Source organism: Rhincodon typus, chromosome 5 (genome assembly GCF_021869965.1).
Source record: "Rhincodon typus isolate 14 chromosome 5, sRhiTyp1.1, whole genome shotgun sequence".
NCBI classification, from domain to species: Eukaryota; Metazoa; Chordata; class Chondrichthyes; order Orectolobiformes; family Rhincodontidae; genus Rhincodon; species Rhincodon typus.
Window position 1 is genome coordinate 10,856,869 of NC_063336.1, and position 19,804 is coordinate 10,876,672.

The 19,804-nt window shown below is 41.2% G+C and overlaps 1 protein-coding gene across 1 annotated transcript in view; it reads right to left on the bottom strand.

Moving 5' to 3' along the window:
- kif6 (kinesin family member 6) overlaps positions 1-19,804 on the bottom strand; it is a 504,857-nt gene that overhangs the window by 195,770 nt on the left and 289,283 nt on the right. The window contains exon 14 of the mRNA XM_048596661.1: positions 6,011-6,061. Coding sequence (XP_048452618.1) covers positions 6,011-6,061 — 51 coding nt within the window. The remainder of the gene's footprint in view (positions 1-6,010; positions 6,062-19,804) is intronic.

Consider the following 19,804-nt stretch of genomic DNA (forward strand, 5'->3'; position numbering starts at 1 on the left):
TCAGATCTGTGCTTAATTGCTGAAGATGCATGTCATATGGAGCATATGGGAGCCAGGTCCTGGTTCTGCAATGTTACCTCTTTCAAATAAACCATTCTTTACAACTTTATCTTGGGTTAAGGTTGGATCAGGGCCAGTGATACCAAGTAATTTTTTGACAGATGCCAAAAATTTCATACACGTGCTAACCTGATCGCCCTGTGTATGAAAAGTTTTATCATTTAAACTGTCAATTAAACTGATTGGGAGCTATTCTTGATGAAAGTGACAGACGTTTGGTTTACCCAAATTCCTTCGTGCTTTATGCTGCATTTACAAGGTCTTTAAACCATGCATATGCTGAAACTCGTAACAGGCGTACTGTAAATGGACCTCATACCAGAATATTCACAGAATTCAGGCATTAAGGACTGATTCTAATCGCTGTTGATGATCCAATTCCAACTGAATGAGAAACATCGCTTTCAGAAAGCTGAGTGATGACTGGAATTCAGCCACGGAGCAGTTGGGTGAAAGGTATGGCTGCAATGCTTGTCTGTTTCGCAAGCTAAAGCAACAAAACAAATGACGGACAAACTCATAAAGGCAAACTATCAACAAAAACATTTTTAAAAAGCTGTAGCAGTTTGGAAAGCTGACTTGTTTTTAATTATACAGAGACAGGGGAATTTGGCAAATTTGCAAAACGGAAAGCATCCATGAGAGGACATTTGTTATTGTAGCGCCATTTCTACTGGTCCCACACAGACTTAATTCGATGCACTGGGGGAGGTAGAACAACCAACCATTAACTTGGAGACAGTAATGATTGCAGATGCTGGAAGCCAGAGCCAATAGAGGTGAAGCCGGAAAAGAACAGCAGGTCAGACAGCATGCGAGGAGCAGGAAAGTCAACGTTTCAGGCTGAAACCCTTCATCTGGACAGGGGAGGGGAATGGAGGGCAGAAGTAAATAGAGGTGAGGGGGTAGGACTGGGGGAAGGGTAGGTGGGATGGTGATAGGTGGATGTAGGTTGTGGATCAACAACAACACCAACACCATCCCTCACCTCTTTCTCTGCTATGTTGATGTCTGCATTGGTTCTGCTTCATGCTCCCGCAAAGACTTCATCAACTTTACCAACACCTTCCACCCTGCCCTCAAATTCACCTGGACCATTTTTGACATCTCCCTCCCCTTCCTGGACCTCTCCGTCTCCATCTCTGGAGACCAACACACCACTGAAATCCATTTCAAATTTACTGACTCCCACAACTACCTCGACTACACCTCTTCTCACGCACCCTCCTGCAAAAATGCTGTATCCATACTCTCAATTCCTCTGCCTCCATCACATCTGCTCCCACAATGAGACGTTTTACTCCAGGACATCCCAGATAGCCTTCTAATTTAGGAACCATAATTTCCCCTTCTCTGTAATTAAATATGCCCTCAACTGCATCTCCTCCATTTCCTGCACTTAGGCTCTCAAAACCCCTCCCTCCAACACCAATAAGGATAGAGGCCGCTTATTCTTCACGTACCATCCCACAAACCTCCAAATCCAATGCATCATCCTGTGACATTTCTGCCACCTACAATCAGACCTCACCAACAAAAAAAGATATTTCCTTCCCCACCTCTGTCTGCTTTCTGCATGGACCATTCATTATGCAACTCCCTCATCAGCTCTACACTCCTCACGAACTTCTCCACTATACCCGATACTTTTCCCGGCAACCTCAAGAGGTGCAACACCTGCCCCTATACCTCCCCTCTCACCTCTATCCAAGGCCCCAAATAATCCTTCCATACCTGGCAGAATTTCACCTGCACGTCATCCAACCTGATCTATTGCATCCGTTGCTCCTGATGTCATCTCCTCTATATCGGGGAGACCAAACGCAGACTCGGTGACCAGTTCGCAGAGCATCTGAGCTCTTCATGCAACAACTGGCCGGACTTTCCGGTTGCCATCCCACTTTAACTCCCCCTCCCACTCCCCTGATGACATGTCCATCCTTGGCCTCCTCCACTGTCAGAATGAGGCCAAAAGTAATCTAGAGGAACAACACCTGATATTTCACCTTGGGAGCTTACAGCCCAATGGCCTCAATATTGACTTCACCAGCCTCAAAATCCCTCCACTGCCAGCCTTATCCCATGTCCAGCCCTCCCCCTCCTGACCTGATCTAGCCTGTCCATCTTCCTACTCACCTATCTGCTCCACCCTTCCATTGACCAATCACAATACCCCCTACCTGCATCCACCTATCACCATCCCACCCATCAGCCCCACTCCCTGCCTCTATTTACTTCTGGGCTCCCCTCCCGTCTCCCCAGTCCTGATGAAGGGTTTTGGCCTGAAACGTTGACTTTCCTACTTCTCGCTGGCTGTGCTTTTCTAGCTTCACATCTATTCACAACCATCCATTATATGGATTACTTTCTTTGATAACATTGATGTGAATGCTGCACAGGTAACAAGTAGCCTGTGGCCCTATCTGCCACTGAGAAATTGATGTCTTTACTGTGCTGTCAAAAATTGATGCAACATAAATGAATTTCTCCTCTCCCCATGTTTTATGTCTGCTGGTAATCTTCAGGCTGAGTACATTTTTGCTTGTGCATATTTTGTGCCTCATTCAAGCTCTTTATTGGCAGTGAAATATCTAAGTGAAGGCCTCTTCTAATTCCCAGATTTTCATAGAATCCCTACAGTGTGGAAGCAGGCTATTCGATCCATTGAATCCACACAGGCCCTCCAAAGAGCATCCACTTAGGCCTACCCTTCGACCCTATAACCTTGCATTGCCCATGGCTAATCCACCTAACCTACACATCTTGGGACTGTGGGATGGAACTAAAGCGCCCAGAGCAAACCCATGCAGAATGTGCAATCTCCAGACAGACAGACACCTGAGGCTGGATTCAAACCCAGGACACTGGCACTGTGAGGTAGCAGCGCTAACCACTGAACCACCATGCTGCCCTTTTTTTGTTCAAGCCCTTTTATCCTACAGAGAAGGTCATAGATTTCTCTGAAAGGTAGAGGTCCATAATTATATAGAGAACTTGCCTGTTGCCAGTTTTAACTTTTAATATTTGACTTTAACATTTTACCAACAGTGGCCATGTTTCAATATGTTAATGTGAATTCATCGAAAACAGCAAAAAGAAGTTCTAAGTAGGCTAGTATTGCACTGGAAAGTGCCTTAATATTACGGTGGAAATAGCAGATAAGCCTGGAAATTGCAAGCCCTGCATCCAAATATGGCTTCAGATTTCCAATGGATTGTTAAAAGTAGACATGAATGTGGACAAAAAGTGAAATAACTCATTAAATGTCAAGCTCACTGGAACAGTCCGCAGATCTGACAAAGTAAACTGTAAGAACTGTCAAAATGATTGTCAATAGATGTGTCAAATGTGGCAAAAGGACTTGCCAATAGGTTTTTCAGGTTATCAAGGTATTAGAAGTCCTGCCCTTTAAATCTTTGAAAGATGTGGCGGAGTGTTAAAAAAAATGCTATTTCTTACTCAAATTAAAACAAAATACTGTGGATGCTAGAAATATGAAACAAAAGCAGAAAGTACTGGAGAAACTCAGCAAGTCTGCTGGCATCTATGGGGAGAGAAGCAGAGTTAATGTTTTGAGTCCAGTAACGGTCTTCTTCTGTATGTTAACAGAGAGCTGAGGGTTTCCATTATTGGATTAGTACTGCATGTATGATTTCACAATCATATATTATCACTGTAAGGTCTCTGCCATTTCACAGTTTGATTGACAGCTGTTGGTAGCTATAGACGCTTTGAAATGGGGCTATGAATTCCAATGCTCACCATAAGGGATTATGCTTGACTGAATTGTTTGTTGTTGTAAGATTTTATGTTGTTGAAGGAATGTAAATGTAGCAATATGTTTTTATGAATGCAAGATTTATTTTCAATGCAATGGTCTGTAACACATGCTTAGAACTTTATTTTACATAACTTGATTTTATTTATTCTGAGCAATTGTCCTCAGCTCTGTTCACTGTGTGGAGGTGCAGGTGTTGGACTGGGGTGGACAAGGTCAGAAGTCACATGACACCAGGTTATAGTCCAATAGGAGCAGTGCTCCGAAAGCTTGAGATTTCAAATAAACCTGTTGGACTGTAACCTGGTGTCGTGTGATTTCTGACATGGTGACACTAGTTGAGTTGGCATGGTAGTGTAAGGGCAGAGGGTGGTGGCTAGGTGTTGGCATTAATTGGGACTAATTTGAAGTAGGGATTTAAAAAGTTCATGGTGGATGGGCAGATGGTAAAGGAGATATAGAGGGCATGGGTATAGGCGAAGGGGCTTTGGTTGGTATGCAATGCATGAAGGGTTATGGATTGGTAAAGGAGTATACATTAGCAAGAAAGGTACGAGTGGTTATTTATGTGGGTTCAGGGATTGCATTGGCATGTACTAACATGGATGGGTCATACAGATGATTGCATAAATGACAGGGTGTGAATGGTGAGAGCTGGAGGCATGTTTTCGTTTTTAATAGAAAAATTGAAAAGGTGCTGCAGCCCTGACACAGCCTTCCGTTCAGATCTCCTCCATATGCCGCCTTCTACTTAGCATCTTCCCCCAGCCTTCTGCCTTGATTTCTAATATAACCTGCACCTCCATTCCTACCATGGATTAAAATTCAATGTTCGAGCAGCATTTTTAAATGTTGAGTGCAGAGCTGGGAATTTCCAAACTCTTGCGCACCCAGCTTGTGGACAAAAATCCAAGTGAGTGTCAGATTAAGGTCTCCAGTTCCACAGCAAATTGCGATGCTACCTTACTTGTGGTCATTATATTGTACATCATTTTAGCTTAGGAAACTCAGACGTTAAAAGTTCAAAGCAGTTCGAAGGATACCTGACCAGGCTCAGAAGCAAGTATAGATTCTCTTCTAGAAAAGAGTACAGGACAGTTCAGGGAAAGCTCATTTACCTCAATATAAAGTTTAGTTTAAACATTCGAACCAGAGGTGTTCATTTTGAAATCTGCAAGTCATCAAAAGCTGAAAAACACAGGACTAAGTACATGCTAAAAATTAAAAGACAGTGCTCAGCAATGCCATAACCAACAGATCAGGTCAAAGGTTTGCATTCCTGCTACATTAGCTGTGAACGATGATGGACAATGAAACAACATCTGGGAGGAGGAGGCTCAATGAATATCCCTGTTCGGCTTGGAGTGCAGGTTCATAGGTAGATAGGATAGTGAAGATGATGTTTGGTACACTTGCCTTTATTGGTCAGTGCATTGAGTATAGGAGCTGGGAGGTCATGTTGCAGCTGCACAGGACATTAGTTAGGCCATTTTTGGAATACCGCGTTCAATTCTGGTCTCCTTGCTATAGAAAAGACGTTGTGTAACTTGAAAGGGTTCAGAAAAGATTTATAAGAATGTTACCATGGTTGGAAGGTTTGAGCTATAGGGAGAGGCTGAATAGGCTGGGGCTATTTTCCCTGGAGCGTTGGAGGCTGTGGGGTGACCTTATAGAAGTTTATAAAATCATGAGGGGCGTACATAGGGTCCTTACATCAGGGTAGAAGGGTCCAAAACTAGAGGGCATAGGTTTAAATTGAGAGGGGAAAGATTTAAAAGGGACGTAAGGGCAACCATTTCACACAGAGAGTGGTGCGTGTATGGAATGAGATACCAGAAGAGGTAGTGGAGGCTGGTACAATTACAACATTTAAAAGGCATCTGGTTGGATATATGGATAGGAAGGGCTTAGAGGGATACGGGCCAAATGTTGGCAAATGGGACTAGATTAATTTAGGATACCTGGTCAGCATGGACGGGTTGGATAGAAAGGTCTGCTTCGTGCTGTACATCTCTATAATTCTACAGCATGTCAGCACTACTCAACTCTGTCGTTGAAATCTTAAACTTAAATATGGCCACTATTCCTTCTGTTACCTTTTATTTCTTCACTTCACTTTTTAAACAACTAACTGATGCCAAATATTGATTCCAGAGTCATTTGTATACTTACTACTAGCTGCCCTTTGCATTCTCCTCTGTTCTAGATGACCTTTCAGTTGATCTGCAAGAGAATGAGACAGTTATTAATTATGAAGTGATTGACTCTTCTTTTAATAGAATACCTTTGAAGAGGCATGAGAGTAGATTTGTTAAATTGTTTTCAAAATGAGATAAATCAATGCCTAAATCATAAGAGAAGGCAAACTCTGTGACCAGATAGTTTGTGATTCTAACATTCTCTGACTGCTGCATTTTATATTGCAGGTGCTAGATATGAATCTTAGTTGTTTAGCAGCCAACAGAAAGTAAGTCCAGACTTCTGTACAATTCATCAGAAGGCATCAATTCAGTATATCCTCAATTTCATCCTTTCTATGTTTGATAATTTTGCTCTCCTATCTGAGGTACAACGGCATCGACATTCTGATAATGTCTCACTCATTTTTGAAGAAGGAATTAAAAGCAGAGAAATCAATACTATACTCTAAGCTAACCAGTGACTTACAAATGTTTAGCAGACCTGCATGTATAGAGCCAGTTTAAAAATGTTACAAAAATAAAGTTGCTGGAATAGCTCAGCAGGTCTGGCAGCATCTGTGAAAGGGAAAAACAGAGTTAACATTTCGGGTCCAGTGACCCTTCCTCAGAGCTGGAAGCTTCTCCAGCAACTTCGTTTTTGTTCCTGATTTACAGCATCCGCAGTTCTTTCGGTTAAAAATGTTACAAGTTAATTAACATTGCCTCAGCTCAATTTTCATTTGAAAATGTTTTACTTCACACTTCTCTATACTGAAATTTGTTAGCCATGTCTTTCCACTGTTGACCAGTTTATGAAGTATAGATAATATGGAGAGTCATGATGCTTATGCTGGAGAACTGAGCTTGTTAGCACCAATGTGTCTGGGGACTCTAAGTAACAAAATAGCTTCCTTTGTGCAATTTTGGTGGGAATCACTCCAGCATCTGTATAGTGAATGGCTACAGGAACTTTACAGAGTATTTAAAAATGCAAACTATAATCAAGTGAAGTCAGCACAGTTTCATGAAAGGGATATCATGCCTGACAAATTAATTAGAATTCTTTGAGGAAGAAAGAAGCAGGATAGTTATAGGAAAATCATTGGATGATATGTAATACAGATTTCCAAAAGGCATTTGATAAGGCAATGCACATAAGGCTACTTAACAAGGTAAAAATCCAAGCATTAATAGAGAATAGGTTAACTAATAGAAGGCAGATAGTTGGGGCAAAGTGGCTTTCTAAATATGGCAACCTGAGACTGATGGGGTGCCACTTATTTGAGGGTAGTGAATGTATTATCACCAAGTTTGTGGATGACACAAACATAAGTGAGAAGGCAAGAAGTGAAGATTACACAAAGAATCTACAGAGGAATATAGACAAGTTGGGTGAGTGAGGAAAAACTGACAGCCAGAATATAATGTGGCAGGAAGAGTAGAGGAGTTGGATATTATTTAAATTGAGAAAGACCACCGAAATCTGTAGCATAATGATTGGGGGGAGGCAGTGCTCATGCATGTGCAAATCACAAAAAGCTAGTACAAAAATTCAACAGGTTACAGTGAAGGTAAATGGAATGTTGGCCTTTATTTCAGAGGGAATGGAGTATAAAGATATGGAGGTCTTGTTAAAATTATATAAGGCATTGATCAAGCAATGGCTGGAATGCCATGAACCATTTTGGTCTCCTTATTTAAGGGAAGATATACTGGCATTAGAGGCAGTTCAGCGAAGGTTCACTAGGTTAATCCCAGGTTTGGAGGGACAGTCTTATGAAGAGAGGTTGAGGAAGTTGCGCCTGTACTCAGAATGTAGAAGAATGAGAGGAGACCTCATTGAATCATGTAAGGTCTTAGGAAGCTTAACAGAGTCGATGTGCAGAGGTTGTTTCCTTGTGGGAGAGTCTAGGATGAGAGGGCACAACCTCAGAGTAAAGGGTCACCCATTTAAGACAAAGATGAGGAGGAATTTCTTCTCAGAGGTTGGTAAATCTATGGAATTCTTTACAGCAGCAAGTTGTTGAGGTTGAGTCATTAAGATTTTTCAAGGTTAAGACAGACATTTTGAAACAGTAAAGGAGTTAAGGGTTATGGAGACAAGGCAGGCAAGTGGAGTTGAGGATTATCAGATCAGCTATGTCCTCACTGAATGGTGGAGTGGATTCAATGGCCGAATGGCCTACTTTTGCTCCTATATCATATGGTCTTATAACAGGCTCATTGTGACACTTTAATGCCAATAAGACAGCTGTGCTGTCATTATGAAGCTCCAGCTATCTCTCTCTGTAGCCTCATAAAAAACTGAACATGTATTCAGCAGCATGCGGGAGCTAATTAAAGTGACCATCAATTACTTAGATTAGTTGTTGTCTTTTACTTTTGGTTGTTGCCACGATTTTATAAGTGCCTGGTGCTTTGTGTAAATATTTCAAGTTGTAAATGTCAACAGGAAATGGTGTAGTATTTTGAAAAATAATTATTGAGCGGATGTGAGCACCACTGGAAGATCAGCATTTATTGCCAATTCCAAACTGCCCTTTAGAAGCTGCTGGTATGACTCCTCTTGAACTGCTGCAGTCCCTGTTAGATTAGCACAACCACAGTGCTGTTAAGGAGGGAGTTCCAGGATTTTCACATTTTGCTAATTCCAAGGCTACTGCAGAAGCCATTGCTCCCAAACATGGATGTGTTTAGGCATTCCCTTGGATCACAGCGTGGCTTGGAGAATGGACAAATATCATGCAGAACAAGATAAGCTGCCAGGCAAAGCAGGATATTTTCTGTAAGTGCTCCCTCCAGATACAAAATATAATTTCTACTTTCCACCTTCTCCACCCAGGACTGCACTGTAGTATCCAACAATCCTGCAGCCCATGATCCCTAGATTACATCTTTCTTCACTGTTTCCCTAGTCAGACTCACATTTTGCAAAACTTTCTGCTTTAGCCACAGTGCAATTCCACTTTAAAATGGCAAATGCAATATTAGCTTTCATTTCAAGAGGGCCAGAATGTAGAGATGTACTGCTGAGGCTGCATAAGGCTCTGGTCAGACCGAATTTGGAATATTGTGAGTCATTTTGTGTCCCGTTTCTAAGGAAGGATGTTTGGCCTTAGAGGTCCAGAGGAAGTTTACAAGAATAATCCCGAGCATGAAGGGCTTGTCGTATGAGGAGCAGTTGAGGACTCTGGTTCTCTACCGAGACAGTTTAGAAGCGTGATGGGGGAGTCTGACTGAATTAAAAGGCACAGCCTCAGAGTAAAGGGACAAACCTTTACAACTGAAATGAGGAAGAATTTTTTTCAGCCAGAGCGTGGTTAATCTGTGGAACTCATTGCTGCAGAAGGCTGTGGAGACCAAGCCATTGAGTTTGTTTAAAACAGAGATAGATAGGCTCTTGATTGATAAAGTGATCAAGAGTTATGGGGAGACGGCTGGAGAAACATATGAGCCATGAATGACTGGTGCAGCAGACTTGATGGGCTGAACAGTATAATTCTGCTTCTATACCTTATGGTCTCATGATCTGAAAGGCAAGATTACATTTAAGTTGTCCTTGCAAGTTGTAATTTTAGCCTCTTCCTAATGCATACAGCTGTATGGAACAAAGATTCATCTGAGCAAACAACACAAAACTGCTGCCAGACCTGCTGAGCTTTTCCAGCAACCTTGTTTTTGTAGCACAAAACTGATGGACTGCATTCTATTGAACTGGGCTTCGCTAAGCATCCATGACAATTTCCATTACCAATTTTGGAGGTATCTGATTAGCTACTTGTATGCTAAATTTGTCATTGATGTAGATAATTCAGAGCTGTTTCACATTAACCTAATTTTCAAAAATATGTTCTGAATAGTCTGATGAGGAGTAACTACATATAAATATAATTTTTGGAGAGTGGATTTTTATACAGGGGCAATATGAGTGTTAGTTACTTTTGTAAAAGGTTTTCTTTTCAAAATAAACAAGATCAGACAGTCTTTCCAAAACAGTGGCCAAATCCAGCATTGCTCAGAAAGCATGTGGCTGCAGTCTTCTGTAGTGTTAATGAAAAACTGGTTATAATGTGATCGTTTCCGACAGGCGGGTAAACATTGAAAGATATTAGTTCGTTTTCAGTTCAGAATAATCAGGGAATGAATGTAATTTAGAACGCCCACAGATTGACAGTTTTCACAGCAGTTCAGAGGAGATCCGACCGGGTCAAAAGCAAAAGACAGAAACAAAAATTGTTGGATAAGCTCAGCAGGTCTGACAGCAACTGTGGAGAGAAATCAAAGTTAACGTTTTGGGTCAGAACTCTGAGGAAGGGTTACTTGACCTGAAACGTTAACTCTGATTTCTCTCATTATGCTGCCAGACCTGCTGAGCTTTTCCAGAAATTTCTATTTTTGTCTCTGATTTACAGCATCTGCAATTCTTTTGGTTTTTACAGGATCAAAAGCAAGTTTAGTTTTCTTTCCTTATAGGAGATCAGAGCAGTTCCAGGAAAACAAAAGTGTCCTCAGAAGAAAGGGTTAATTTGTGACACCTCCAAACCCAGAGAGTTTGATTAGAAATCTGCAGGTTACTAGAACTGAGAAAGTTTAGGCTCACAGAGTTGTGGAAGAGATCACAATGGCAGATTTGAAAAAGATTCATGAAATTGTTTCCACTTCCATTGCACAAAAACTACCAGAAGTCAGTTAATCAGAGCACAAAGGAGTGAAGAGATGGGATATACTTTCTCAGAATTTGAATCTGTGTAAAAACGTCTGTTCTGTTGTCAAAGACACTCTGCAGCCTTGTGTGACTGTGTTTCAGTGACTGACCACTATGTTAACTAAAATAAAAAGACACATTATCTATCAAGGTGTAGAGCTGGATGAATACAGCAGGCCAAGCAGCATCTTAGGAGCAGGAAGGCTGATGTTTCGGGCCTAGACCCTTCATCAGAAACGTCAGCCTTCCCGCTCCTATGATGCTGCTTGGCCTGCTGTGTTCATCCAGCTCTACACCTTGTTATCTCAGATTTTCCAGCATCTGCAGTTCCTACTATCTCTCATTATCTATCAAGCCAGTTTTCACTCTGGGATCTGACTTGTCCAGTCCTTCCCTTCAGCTAGGATCATAACACTGGGTGAGGTTCCTTGTTTGGAATGAATGGATGGAAAATTACTCCACTGTTTAATATTATCATGTATGAAAAAATGCTTAGTTTTGCATTAAACACATTTAGCTAGTCATTTATGTAAAAATTCCCCGCATTCTTAACAAGTTTCTGATCACTTGTCTCAGGACATAACACAGGCCCACAATTAAACAAATATCTTTGTTGAATTTGGCTTTTCATTTAGGCTACAATAAGCTATATTTTAAAGCATGGCAAGATCAATGAATTCATCAGCACTGATGGGAGAAGCATGAGAAGAACAGCCATATGTGGAAAGCATTACAGAAAAAAAGCTGAAACATAAGTGAAACATAGGAAATGTAACAGAGAAACTGGAAGGGAAATGTGGAATCTATTTCTGGTTTGTATGATTTTGGAGCTCAAGAGCCTCTTGTGAATTTTCCTTTACAATTTAGCTTGGTCCAATTATTTTAAAAATAGACTTTCACTAACCCCGCTTGAAGGGCAGGTGTACAAGTGGGTACTGTTACAATTTCAATTCCGAGATCTCAGTTTGTGCTGAATCAAATAGGAAACAAATCTGAGATCTCTTACTATCCTGACAGGTCGCAACTTTGTTCTTCTGTTGAAATGCTTGACAATTAAAAAAAGCTTTCAGTTAAGTATGATTGGATAGTGTTGTGAATCAAACTTTTATCACCAAGTTCTAACGCAAACTTCTTATTTTGCCGTTAGGCTCATATTGCTTTTGTTTAGTGGAGTCGTAAGTATATGCATTTGAAGGGTCTTTGAGATTGTTCGGAAGCAAATTCATTGTATAAATCTTTGGGCACTCACGTCATCCATCACTGAGTCTGGAATTCTGTATAAGTTACTGTAGGAAACAGTAACAAGCTACATCAACAAAAACTGTTTAGTTTTTTTCAAACTTTCATTTAGATATAGGGATTTTTACTACAACAGGCTGTCAATTGTTTACTTGAGTTGCAAACAGTATTAACAGCTGGAGGGTTACAATCTAGTGGTTATGCATCTCTGTTACAGAATGTTCTCATTAATTAGTAAATACAGATAGTATAGATAAGTAAAGGCCTGCCAGAAGGCTTCCTTAGTACAGCTGTTTATGATAATCTTTCCTTGTCCAACTTTTCATGTGATAATCATGTGATTGAATACGGACTGAATACTTGGACTATACAAACAATGTAAACAGGGAAAAATCTCCAAGTTTCAAAACGGTTGGTTACACTACATTATTCCTTCAATACTGACATTGGTTAGAGTAAAAGGGTTCCTTGCTTTCCTGTTTTCCTGAGATCAAACGGTAGGACTAATGCCTGTCCAGACCCAGTGGGACACTATCGGCTGTGAAATCACTGACTGAATGCCCTCTAGATTTGCCAATCAAAAATCCGCAAAAGGAATTTGATACCTGTCCCACAACAGTTTTGGAAGCAATGTCAGAATTCATGGAATAGAATGGCAGTAGCAACATATGAATGCAAAATTGGCTGACTGATAGAAAACATAGAATGTGGAACCTTACGAAATGCCTTCTAAAAATCCCACACACCATATCTACTGTTACATATATAACAAATATCATCTTCAACACGCTTCAACAGTATAGACTCTCCTTTCATAAATCAAATCTGTCAGATATTACCATTATCTTCTAAGTGTCTAGTTACCACATTCTTTATAATAGCAGGGACAATTTGTACAAGTGGCACAGCACACCAGAATTTTGAAATAAGATTGGTGCCTTCTGGCTGGAGATTTCCTTTGACCAACAAAAGGCTTGACTATCTGAGGATTGTTATACAGTTAGAATCATAGAATCCCTACACGGCAGAAAGAGGCCATTCAACCCATCAAATGTGCACCAACCCCCAGTAGTGCATCCCCCCAAACCCAACCCCTACCCTATCCCTGTAACTCCACATTTACCACGGCTAATCCACCTCGTCCACACGCCCCTGGACACTATGGCTGGCATGGGAAGTGAGTCCTGGACCAGAGGCCAGTGTACGAGCGGCGAAGCCCCTGCAGAGTGGAAGCGTTACCTCAGGTTTTGAAGCCCGGCGTGGTCTGAAGACTTAGCACAGTGTAGTCTGGAGGCTCGGTGCTGGCACGGACTTGGTGAAAAAGACTGTAATTTGAGTACTTTTTAGAAAACCTTTTATTCTTATGCTGGACCTTGAGTAATGAGAACTTTTAAAAACTTTGCATTCCAATGCTAGATGATTTATTATTCCTCCAACTCTGCAACAAGTGTTTAAGTATCTGTACATACATATCCGTAGCTAGGTATCCTGTACCTAAGATGGTGCCATAAGTGGTGATATTATAAACTTTATACTGCACTCGTTCAAGTGCACGTGGCAGTAAAGCCAATTCTAATTCTAATTCATTTGTAAAATGATGATAATCTGTACAGCGGCAGCAGGACACCAACTGAGGGAGTTAAAAATGCACTTGACTCCAATTTTAAAATAAGCGATGCAATCTATCCAGAACCGCACAAACTCCATGCCATTGCAGCACCTCGTCAGCTCAGATTAAGTGGTTCCACAGCAGGAGCTCAGAGCAGCATGATAGGAAAATGAACTGTGCATTTTAAAGGCATAAAATGGCAAACCTATGTGTATCCACAGGCAGGGGCTTCCTCAGCAATAGCACACCCAAGGCACTGTTTTTACGAGCAGTCTCTCAAGTATGTTAGTTAGCCAGCCCCTCACTTCCTTTGCAGCTTTTACCTCAGCCCTACACTGACACCACAGCCACCATGAAGGCTTTTTGTACGTTGATTGGCTCACCTAACACCTCAGTACATGTCGTCCCTATACAGTTGTCAAGCGTGGTGGCAGCCTGTTTTTTGGAAGATCTTACTCTGAAGCTTTCACACAGAGTAGATATTGTCCTATTGGCCAACAATTTTTGAAGTGGGAAACATTCAGCCTGCTGTTGCAGGGAAACAGGGCTGAATTTTCCCAGCCACTAAAGCTTGGAAGAATGACATGAGATTGGCAGGAAGGAGATTTCTAATGTCTAAAGCAAAGAATCCCATTCTCCTATAAGTGTTGAACAGCGAATGAAGATTCTTGCGAGTGGATGGCAACAGGCCTATTTTTCACGCATTAACATAATGTCATTTTCCCACATTATTGTGCAATTTTCCATTCGCCTACTTGCCGAATGGAAACCAGATGGTGACAATTACTGACGTCTCCCACGTCGCTGCTTGCTCTTCTGACCCTCCGCCTTGGACATCAAGCACCAATATCTGAGGGTAATGCTTGATGCGCAATGATTGACTGCGCCCCTGTCCTGCTTCTAGGTTCCTGTCGGCAAATTTGTGCATCAGCTTCCCTCTGTCTGACCATCTGTGACACAGGAACTGTGCAGGGCAGATGCAGACGGCCAAAGCTTGATTGGGTGCATGGCTGGGCTTCACGTCAGAGTAAGGAATTCCAGGAGGGCCCAGCAGAGGCCAACAGTTCCGCCTGTGCCAAGTGGGAGAATACGACAAGCAAGTTACCTGGAGGTGAGTTTGACAAGATAGCATGAAAAAGAAATGAGGGCTCACATTGCCAGATCCGCCATGAAATTCGCTAAAATTAACACTTAGTGATTTCTGGCAAAATTCAGCCCATAATAATTTGCAAGGTCACAAGATCAATTTCTGGTCAGTTTCATTTGTTCAAACGGGCTGACATCAGTTAGCAAAGTAGCTTGCTTCCCCACCAATCACTATTAGGGAATGTAAGATCAAAGAAATTGTCATGGAAGTGCTTCAGGACCCTGGAGGAACCTTGTGATAGTATGGGCCTGCACTTCACTAAGCATTAATAACACAATGTGGCTAATCAGAACACTGGAGAATAAGGGGAAATCTTGAGAGCACATAGGCATTAACACAAAAAGACATATTTGTCCTTATTTAATGTAAAAAAAGGAACTTTTCTAGAGGGTGTAAAGGTGTAGGGAGACCTAGGTGTATATGTACATAAGTCATTAAAGGTGGATTGACAGGTAGAGAAAGTTGTTAAGAATACATTATTCTAGGTTCCATAAATAGGAGCAGTAAACACAAAAGCAAGGAGGTTATGATTAGCCTAGAAAAGATAGAGACAGACCTCAGCTGGAATATTGTGTACATTTATGGTCATAGAGTCATAGAGTAATACAGCATGGAAACAGGCCCTTTGGCCCCACCATGCTGACCATGGTGTCCACTCAGCTACTTCTAGGCACCTCACTATTGGAAGGATGTGAATGTATTGGAGAAAGTGCAGAAGAAGCTAATGAAAATAGTTCCAGTAAGAACTGTTCTCACTTGTAAATGGATCAAGAATCGGAGGGGACAGTTTCAAAGTGTTTTTGCAAAAGAAGCAAACGTGAGGTGACTTTTTCACACAGCCAGTAACTAGGGTATGGAATGTACTGCGTAGAAATGTGGTAGGGGCAGATTAAACTGAGGCATTGAAGAGGTTATTAGGTGATTATTGAACTAGTACGTATTTAAATATGCAGGGTTACAGGGAAAATGAGATTGGCACTAAGTCAAAATGCTCAAAGCACCAGTGCAGGCATAATGGGTCAAATGGCCAATGTTTGCATTGTAATACTTCTACGATTCTGTCACAGAACTGTAAGGTCAAAGCCTGGTATATCTATGATTACCATGTATAACAGTATTTAGTGTTATTGTAGAATAAATAGTGTTTGAAGTCAAGGTCTGAAGACACTTTTTGACTGGCTACTCCTTGACCAGTCTGTCTTGAACCCAAAGTCAATGGTGTGGCACCAAAACATGTGATGAAAGATGAGGGCAGCTACGGGATGCACTACTTAGATCGTGAACAGGCCTGAGTTTCTGAAGAAGAGAGAAATTTTTAAAAATAATTTGTTTGTGAAATCAGCGATTCAGGTTTAAGGCCAGCTAGCAGCCAGCAAAAGCCACAGAGCTGAACAGCTGCTATGAAGGAAATATCTCTGAGCAGAAAACTCCTCCAGAGAAACCACCAGGCAACTGTTATTCTCAAAAATAGCATTTGCTTCACATAGAGGGAAGTCACGGAATGGAAATGGAAAGACAAATCACACTAAGGACAGGTTTGCCTTTTACCAACATCTATTATAGGCACATCATTTTATAAAACACACTGACATCAACCAGTCATTTTGTGTTGACTCAATGAACAACTTGTGACTAACCTAGAAATCTGAGAGTTTCCTAACATTGATCACCATTTTATGGGTAACACCACTGTACATGAACAGGAGTCGGCTGTTCAGCTCCTTGTGACTGTTCTGCTATTAAACCAGATTGTGCTCGATTTATAGCTTAACTCAATCTACCTACTTTCGTTCCATGGCCTTTGAAAACTTTGCTTAACAAAGATCTATCAAGTATCAATTCAATCCCACTCACAAAAGCTTTTTGGGGAGAGAATTCTACATTTATAATACCCATCATGTGAAGAGGTAGAGCTGAATATTGTATTTTTTGGCTAGTTGAGTGAATGAATGATTGATTGCCATGTGAAAAACAGTAAAATACAGTGAAAAGTTTTTCCACTGTCACCACGATTGGTGCGATTTTGAATGGTTCCAACAACAAATAGAAAGATATAGCTTAAAGTGAGTCCATCAGTCCTGAGTCAGCTCATCATCACTAGCTGCATTGAGTTTTCTGGTGGGATTCTTGCTGTGAGACCCAGCGAGATTTCTCACCTCACCAAACACATTTCACTAACTACTACTCCATGGCTTCCCTCACATTCGACTCTATCTCTATTTTACCAAGCAACATTCCCAGAACAACTCACTACTCACTGGTTATCCGCTGAAAGACTGGTATCTTCTGCATCCGTCACATCTTTGAAAGAGGACTGCCAATGTTTGCTAGGCACACAATCAGTTGGACTTCATGGACTGTGTAACAGCACTGCAGCGACAAAGTCAGGCCGCCTATGGCACATTACCAGCACGGCTCACACTCCCATTCATGTACAACTCCATTCTCTCACCCTTATTGCTTTCTCACAAACAGTCCGCGCAGTTTAATGTACTTTAGCGGTGTACCGTTTATACACCCTATTCTGTCACCGATATTCTGCTCCCAATCACCACTGGACACACACATCTTGTCACTGCCCAGGAGGGAAACATCACATACAGACATGCAATCAGGCAAGTTCAATCATAAACTGATATTCACAGCCACTCAAAAGGGCACATAACGGAAAGAGTAGAGGCTGCAGTTCACCCTCACATGCAAATCAAATACTGGCATTGTGACCTTGATAGTCTGTGATGGTCATCAGTATTTATAACAGAGATGACAATAACACAAAGGAAGAGAGGCAGTTCAATTTAGTCAATCCAGTCTGTTCCACCATTCTATGAGATTGTAGCTGGTCTGATAATCCTTAACTTCAATTTCCTGTCTTTTCTCTACACACCTTGATTCCCTTACTGATTAAAAATTTGTCTATCACAGCTTTCAATATACTCCACTACACAGTGTCTATAACCCTCTACAGCAAATTAATCCATAAATTCACTACCTTTAAAAGAAGAAATTCCTCCTTATCATGGTTTTAAATGTGTGACTCCTTATGCTGAGATTACGCCCTCTGGTCCTCGACTCTCCCATAAGGGAAAACATCCCTTTGCATTTACCCTGTCAAGTCCACCAAGAAACTTGAATGTTTCAATAATTGCCTAAGACCCAATCTATTCAACCTCTCCTCACTACACTACCCGGGATCAGCCTGGTAAACCTTTTCTGGACTACCACCAATGATAATATGTCTTTCCTTAGATAAGAGGATCAAAATGGTTCACGGTATTCCAGCTGTGATGTGGCTAGTGCCTTGTATAGACTTAGCAAGACTTCCATGTTTTTATACTCCACTCTCTTTGAAATACAGGCCAACATTCCATTTGTCTTCTCCATTACCTTCTGAACTTGTACTTTTGCGTTTTGAGATTTGTGCATGGGGACTTCCAAATCCCTTTGCAGTGTATCTTTCCGAAGTCTTTCTCCATTTGAATAATATTCAGCTGTTTATCTTCCTGCCAAAGTGCATAACCTGACAATTTCCCCACATTATATTCCATCTGCCAAGTTTTGTCCATTTGCTTAACCTGTCTATATACTTCTGCAGAATCTTCTTGAGGCATCTGCAAACTTGAGTATGGTACACACTGGTACATTTGCTTTCCTCATCCAAGTCATTAATATTGGGGTGGCACAGTGGCTCAGTGGTTAGCAGTGCTTCCTCACAGTGCCAGGAACCTGGGTTCAATTCCACCCTCGGACGACTGTCTGTGTAGAGTTTATATATTTTCCCTGTGTCTGTGTGGGTTTCCTTCAGGTGCTCCGGTGTCCTCCCACAGTCCAAAAATGTGCAGGCTAGGTGGACTGGCCATGCTAAACTGCCCATAGTGTTCAGGAATGTGCAGATGAGATGGGTTATAGGGGGATGGCTCTGGGTAGGATTCTCTGAAGGTCGGTGTGGACTTGTTGGGCCGAAGGGTCTGTAATTGTGACCCCAGCACTGATTCCTCTGACAATCCACTAGTTACAGGTTGGCATCCTGAAAATTCCCACCTATCACAATTCTCCGTCTTTCATTAGCTGGCTAATCCTCTATACGTGCTAATATACCATCTCCAAAACCAGGGGCTCTTATCTTATTAAGCATTTCAGTGTGGCACACCTTATCAAATGCCTTCAAATCCAAATATATCCCATCCACTGCTTTCCCTTTATCTATCCTGCTTGAAATCTCCTCAAAGAAGTCTAGTAAATTTGTCAGGCACCATTTCCCATTCATGAAACAATGTTGACTCTGCTTGATCATATTATGAGTTTCTAAATGCTGTACTATTAAATCCTTTAAGAAAACTATTAGAAGAAAACGTTTGGCCTTCAAATCATTACAGAGGTACAACAAAAAGTGTTATGACCATTTTAATAGAGATATAATCCTTGCCCTACAAAAGTATAATTAGCACTTTTTGAGTTTTACATATTATTAGGTAATCAAAGGCACATCATTTGTTATGGTGCTGATAGTAGTCTAAGTTTATTTGTAATTAGACATGAAAAAAAACACACGTCTAAAAATTCTGATCAGGGCTATAAACCAATTTCCAAACCTGATCAAACAAAAAAATACACAGATATATTTAGATGGCTCACACAGTTATCAATGACACGGGTAGAAAGACAAGAGGCCCTGTCGGCAGATTTTAGGGAGTGAGGAAAGCAGGATTCATGCAGGTGACATGCCCTGGTGCATACAGATGTAGCAGGACAATAGAGGTGAATTAGCAGCTGAAGAGAAGGTTCAGGAAGGAGGGCTTTATATTTTTAAGGCTTTAAATTGGGACTGGTTCAGGTGGAGATGAGAACTGTACAAACCAAATGGGTGCACTCCAGCATGGAGGCCAATATTGGCACTTGAAATTTGCTAGCGCTATTGGTAGGGTTTAATTAGCTTTGCAAGGATGATAAGAACTTGCACGTAGATTCTGAATGAAGAGAAGCAAAACTGGAAATGAAAAGCTAGTGAATTAGTGATTGTGAAAGGCACAGCAAAAAATAAAAGTTGGAAGACAATAAAAAATTTTGAGATAACAAGGTGTAGAGC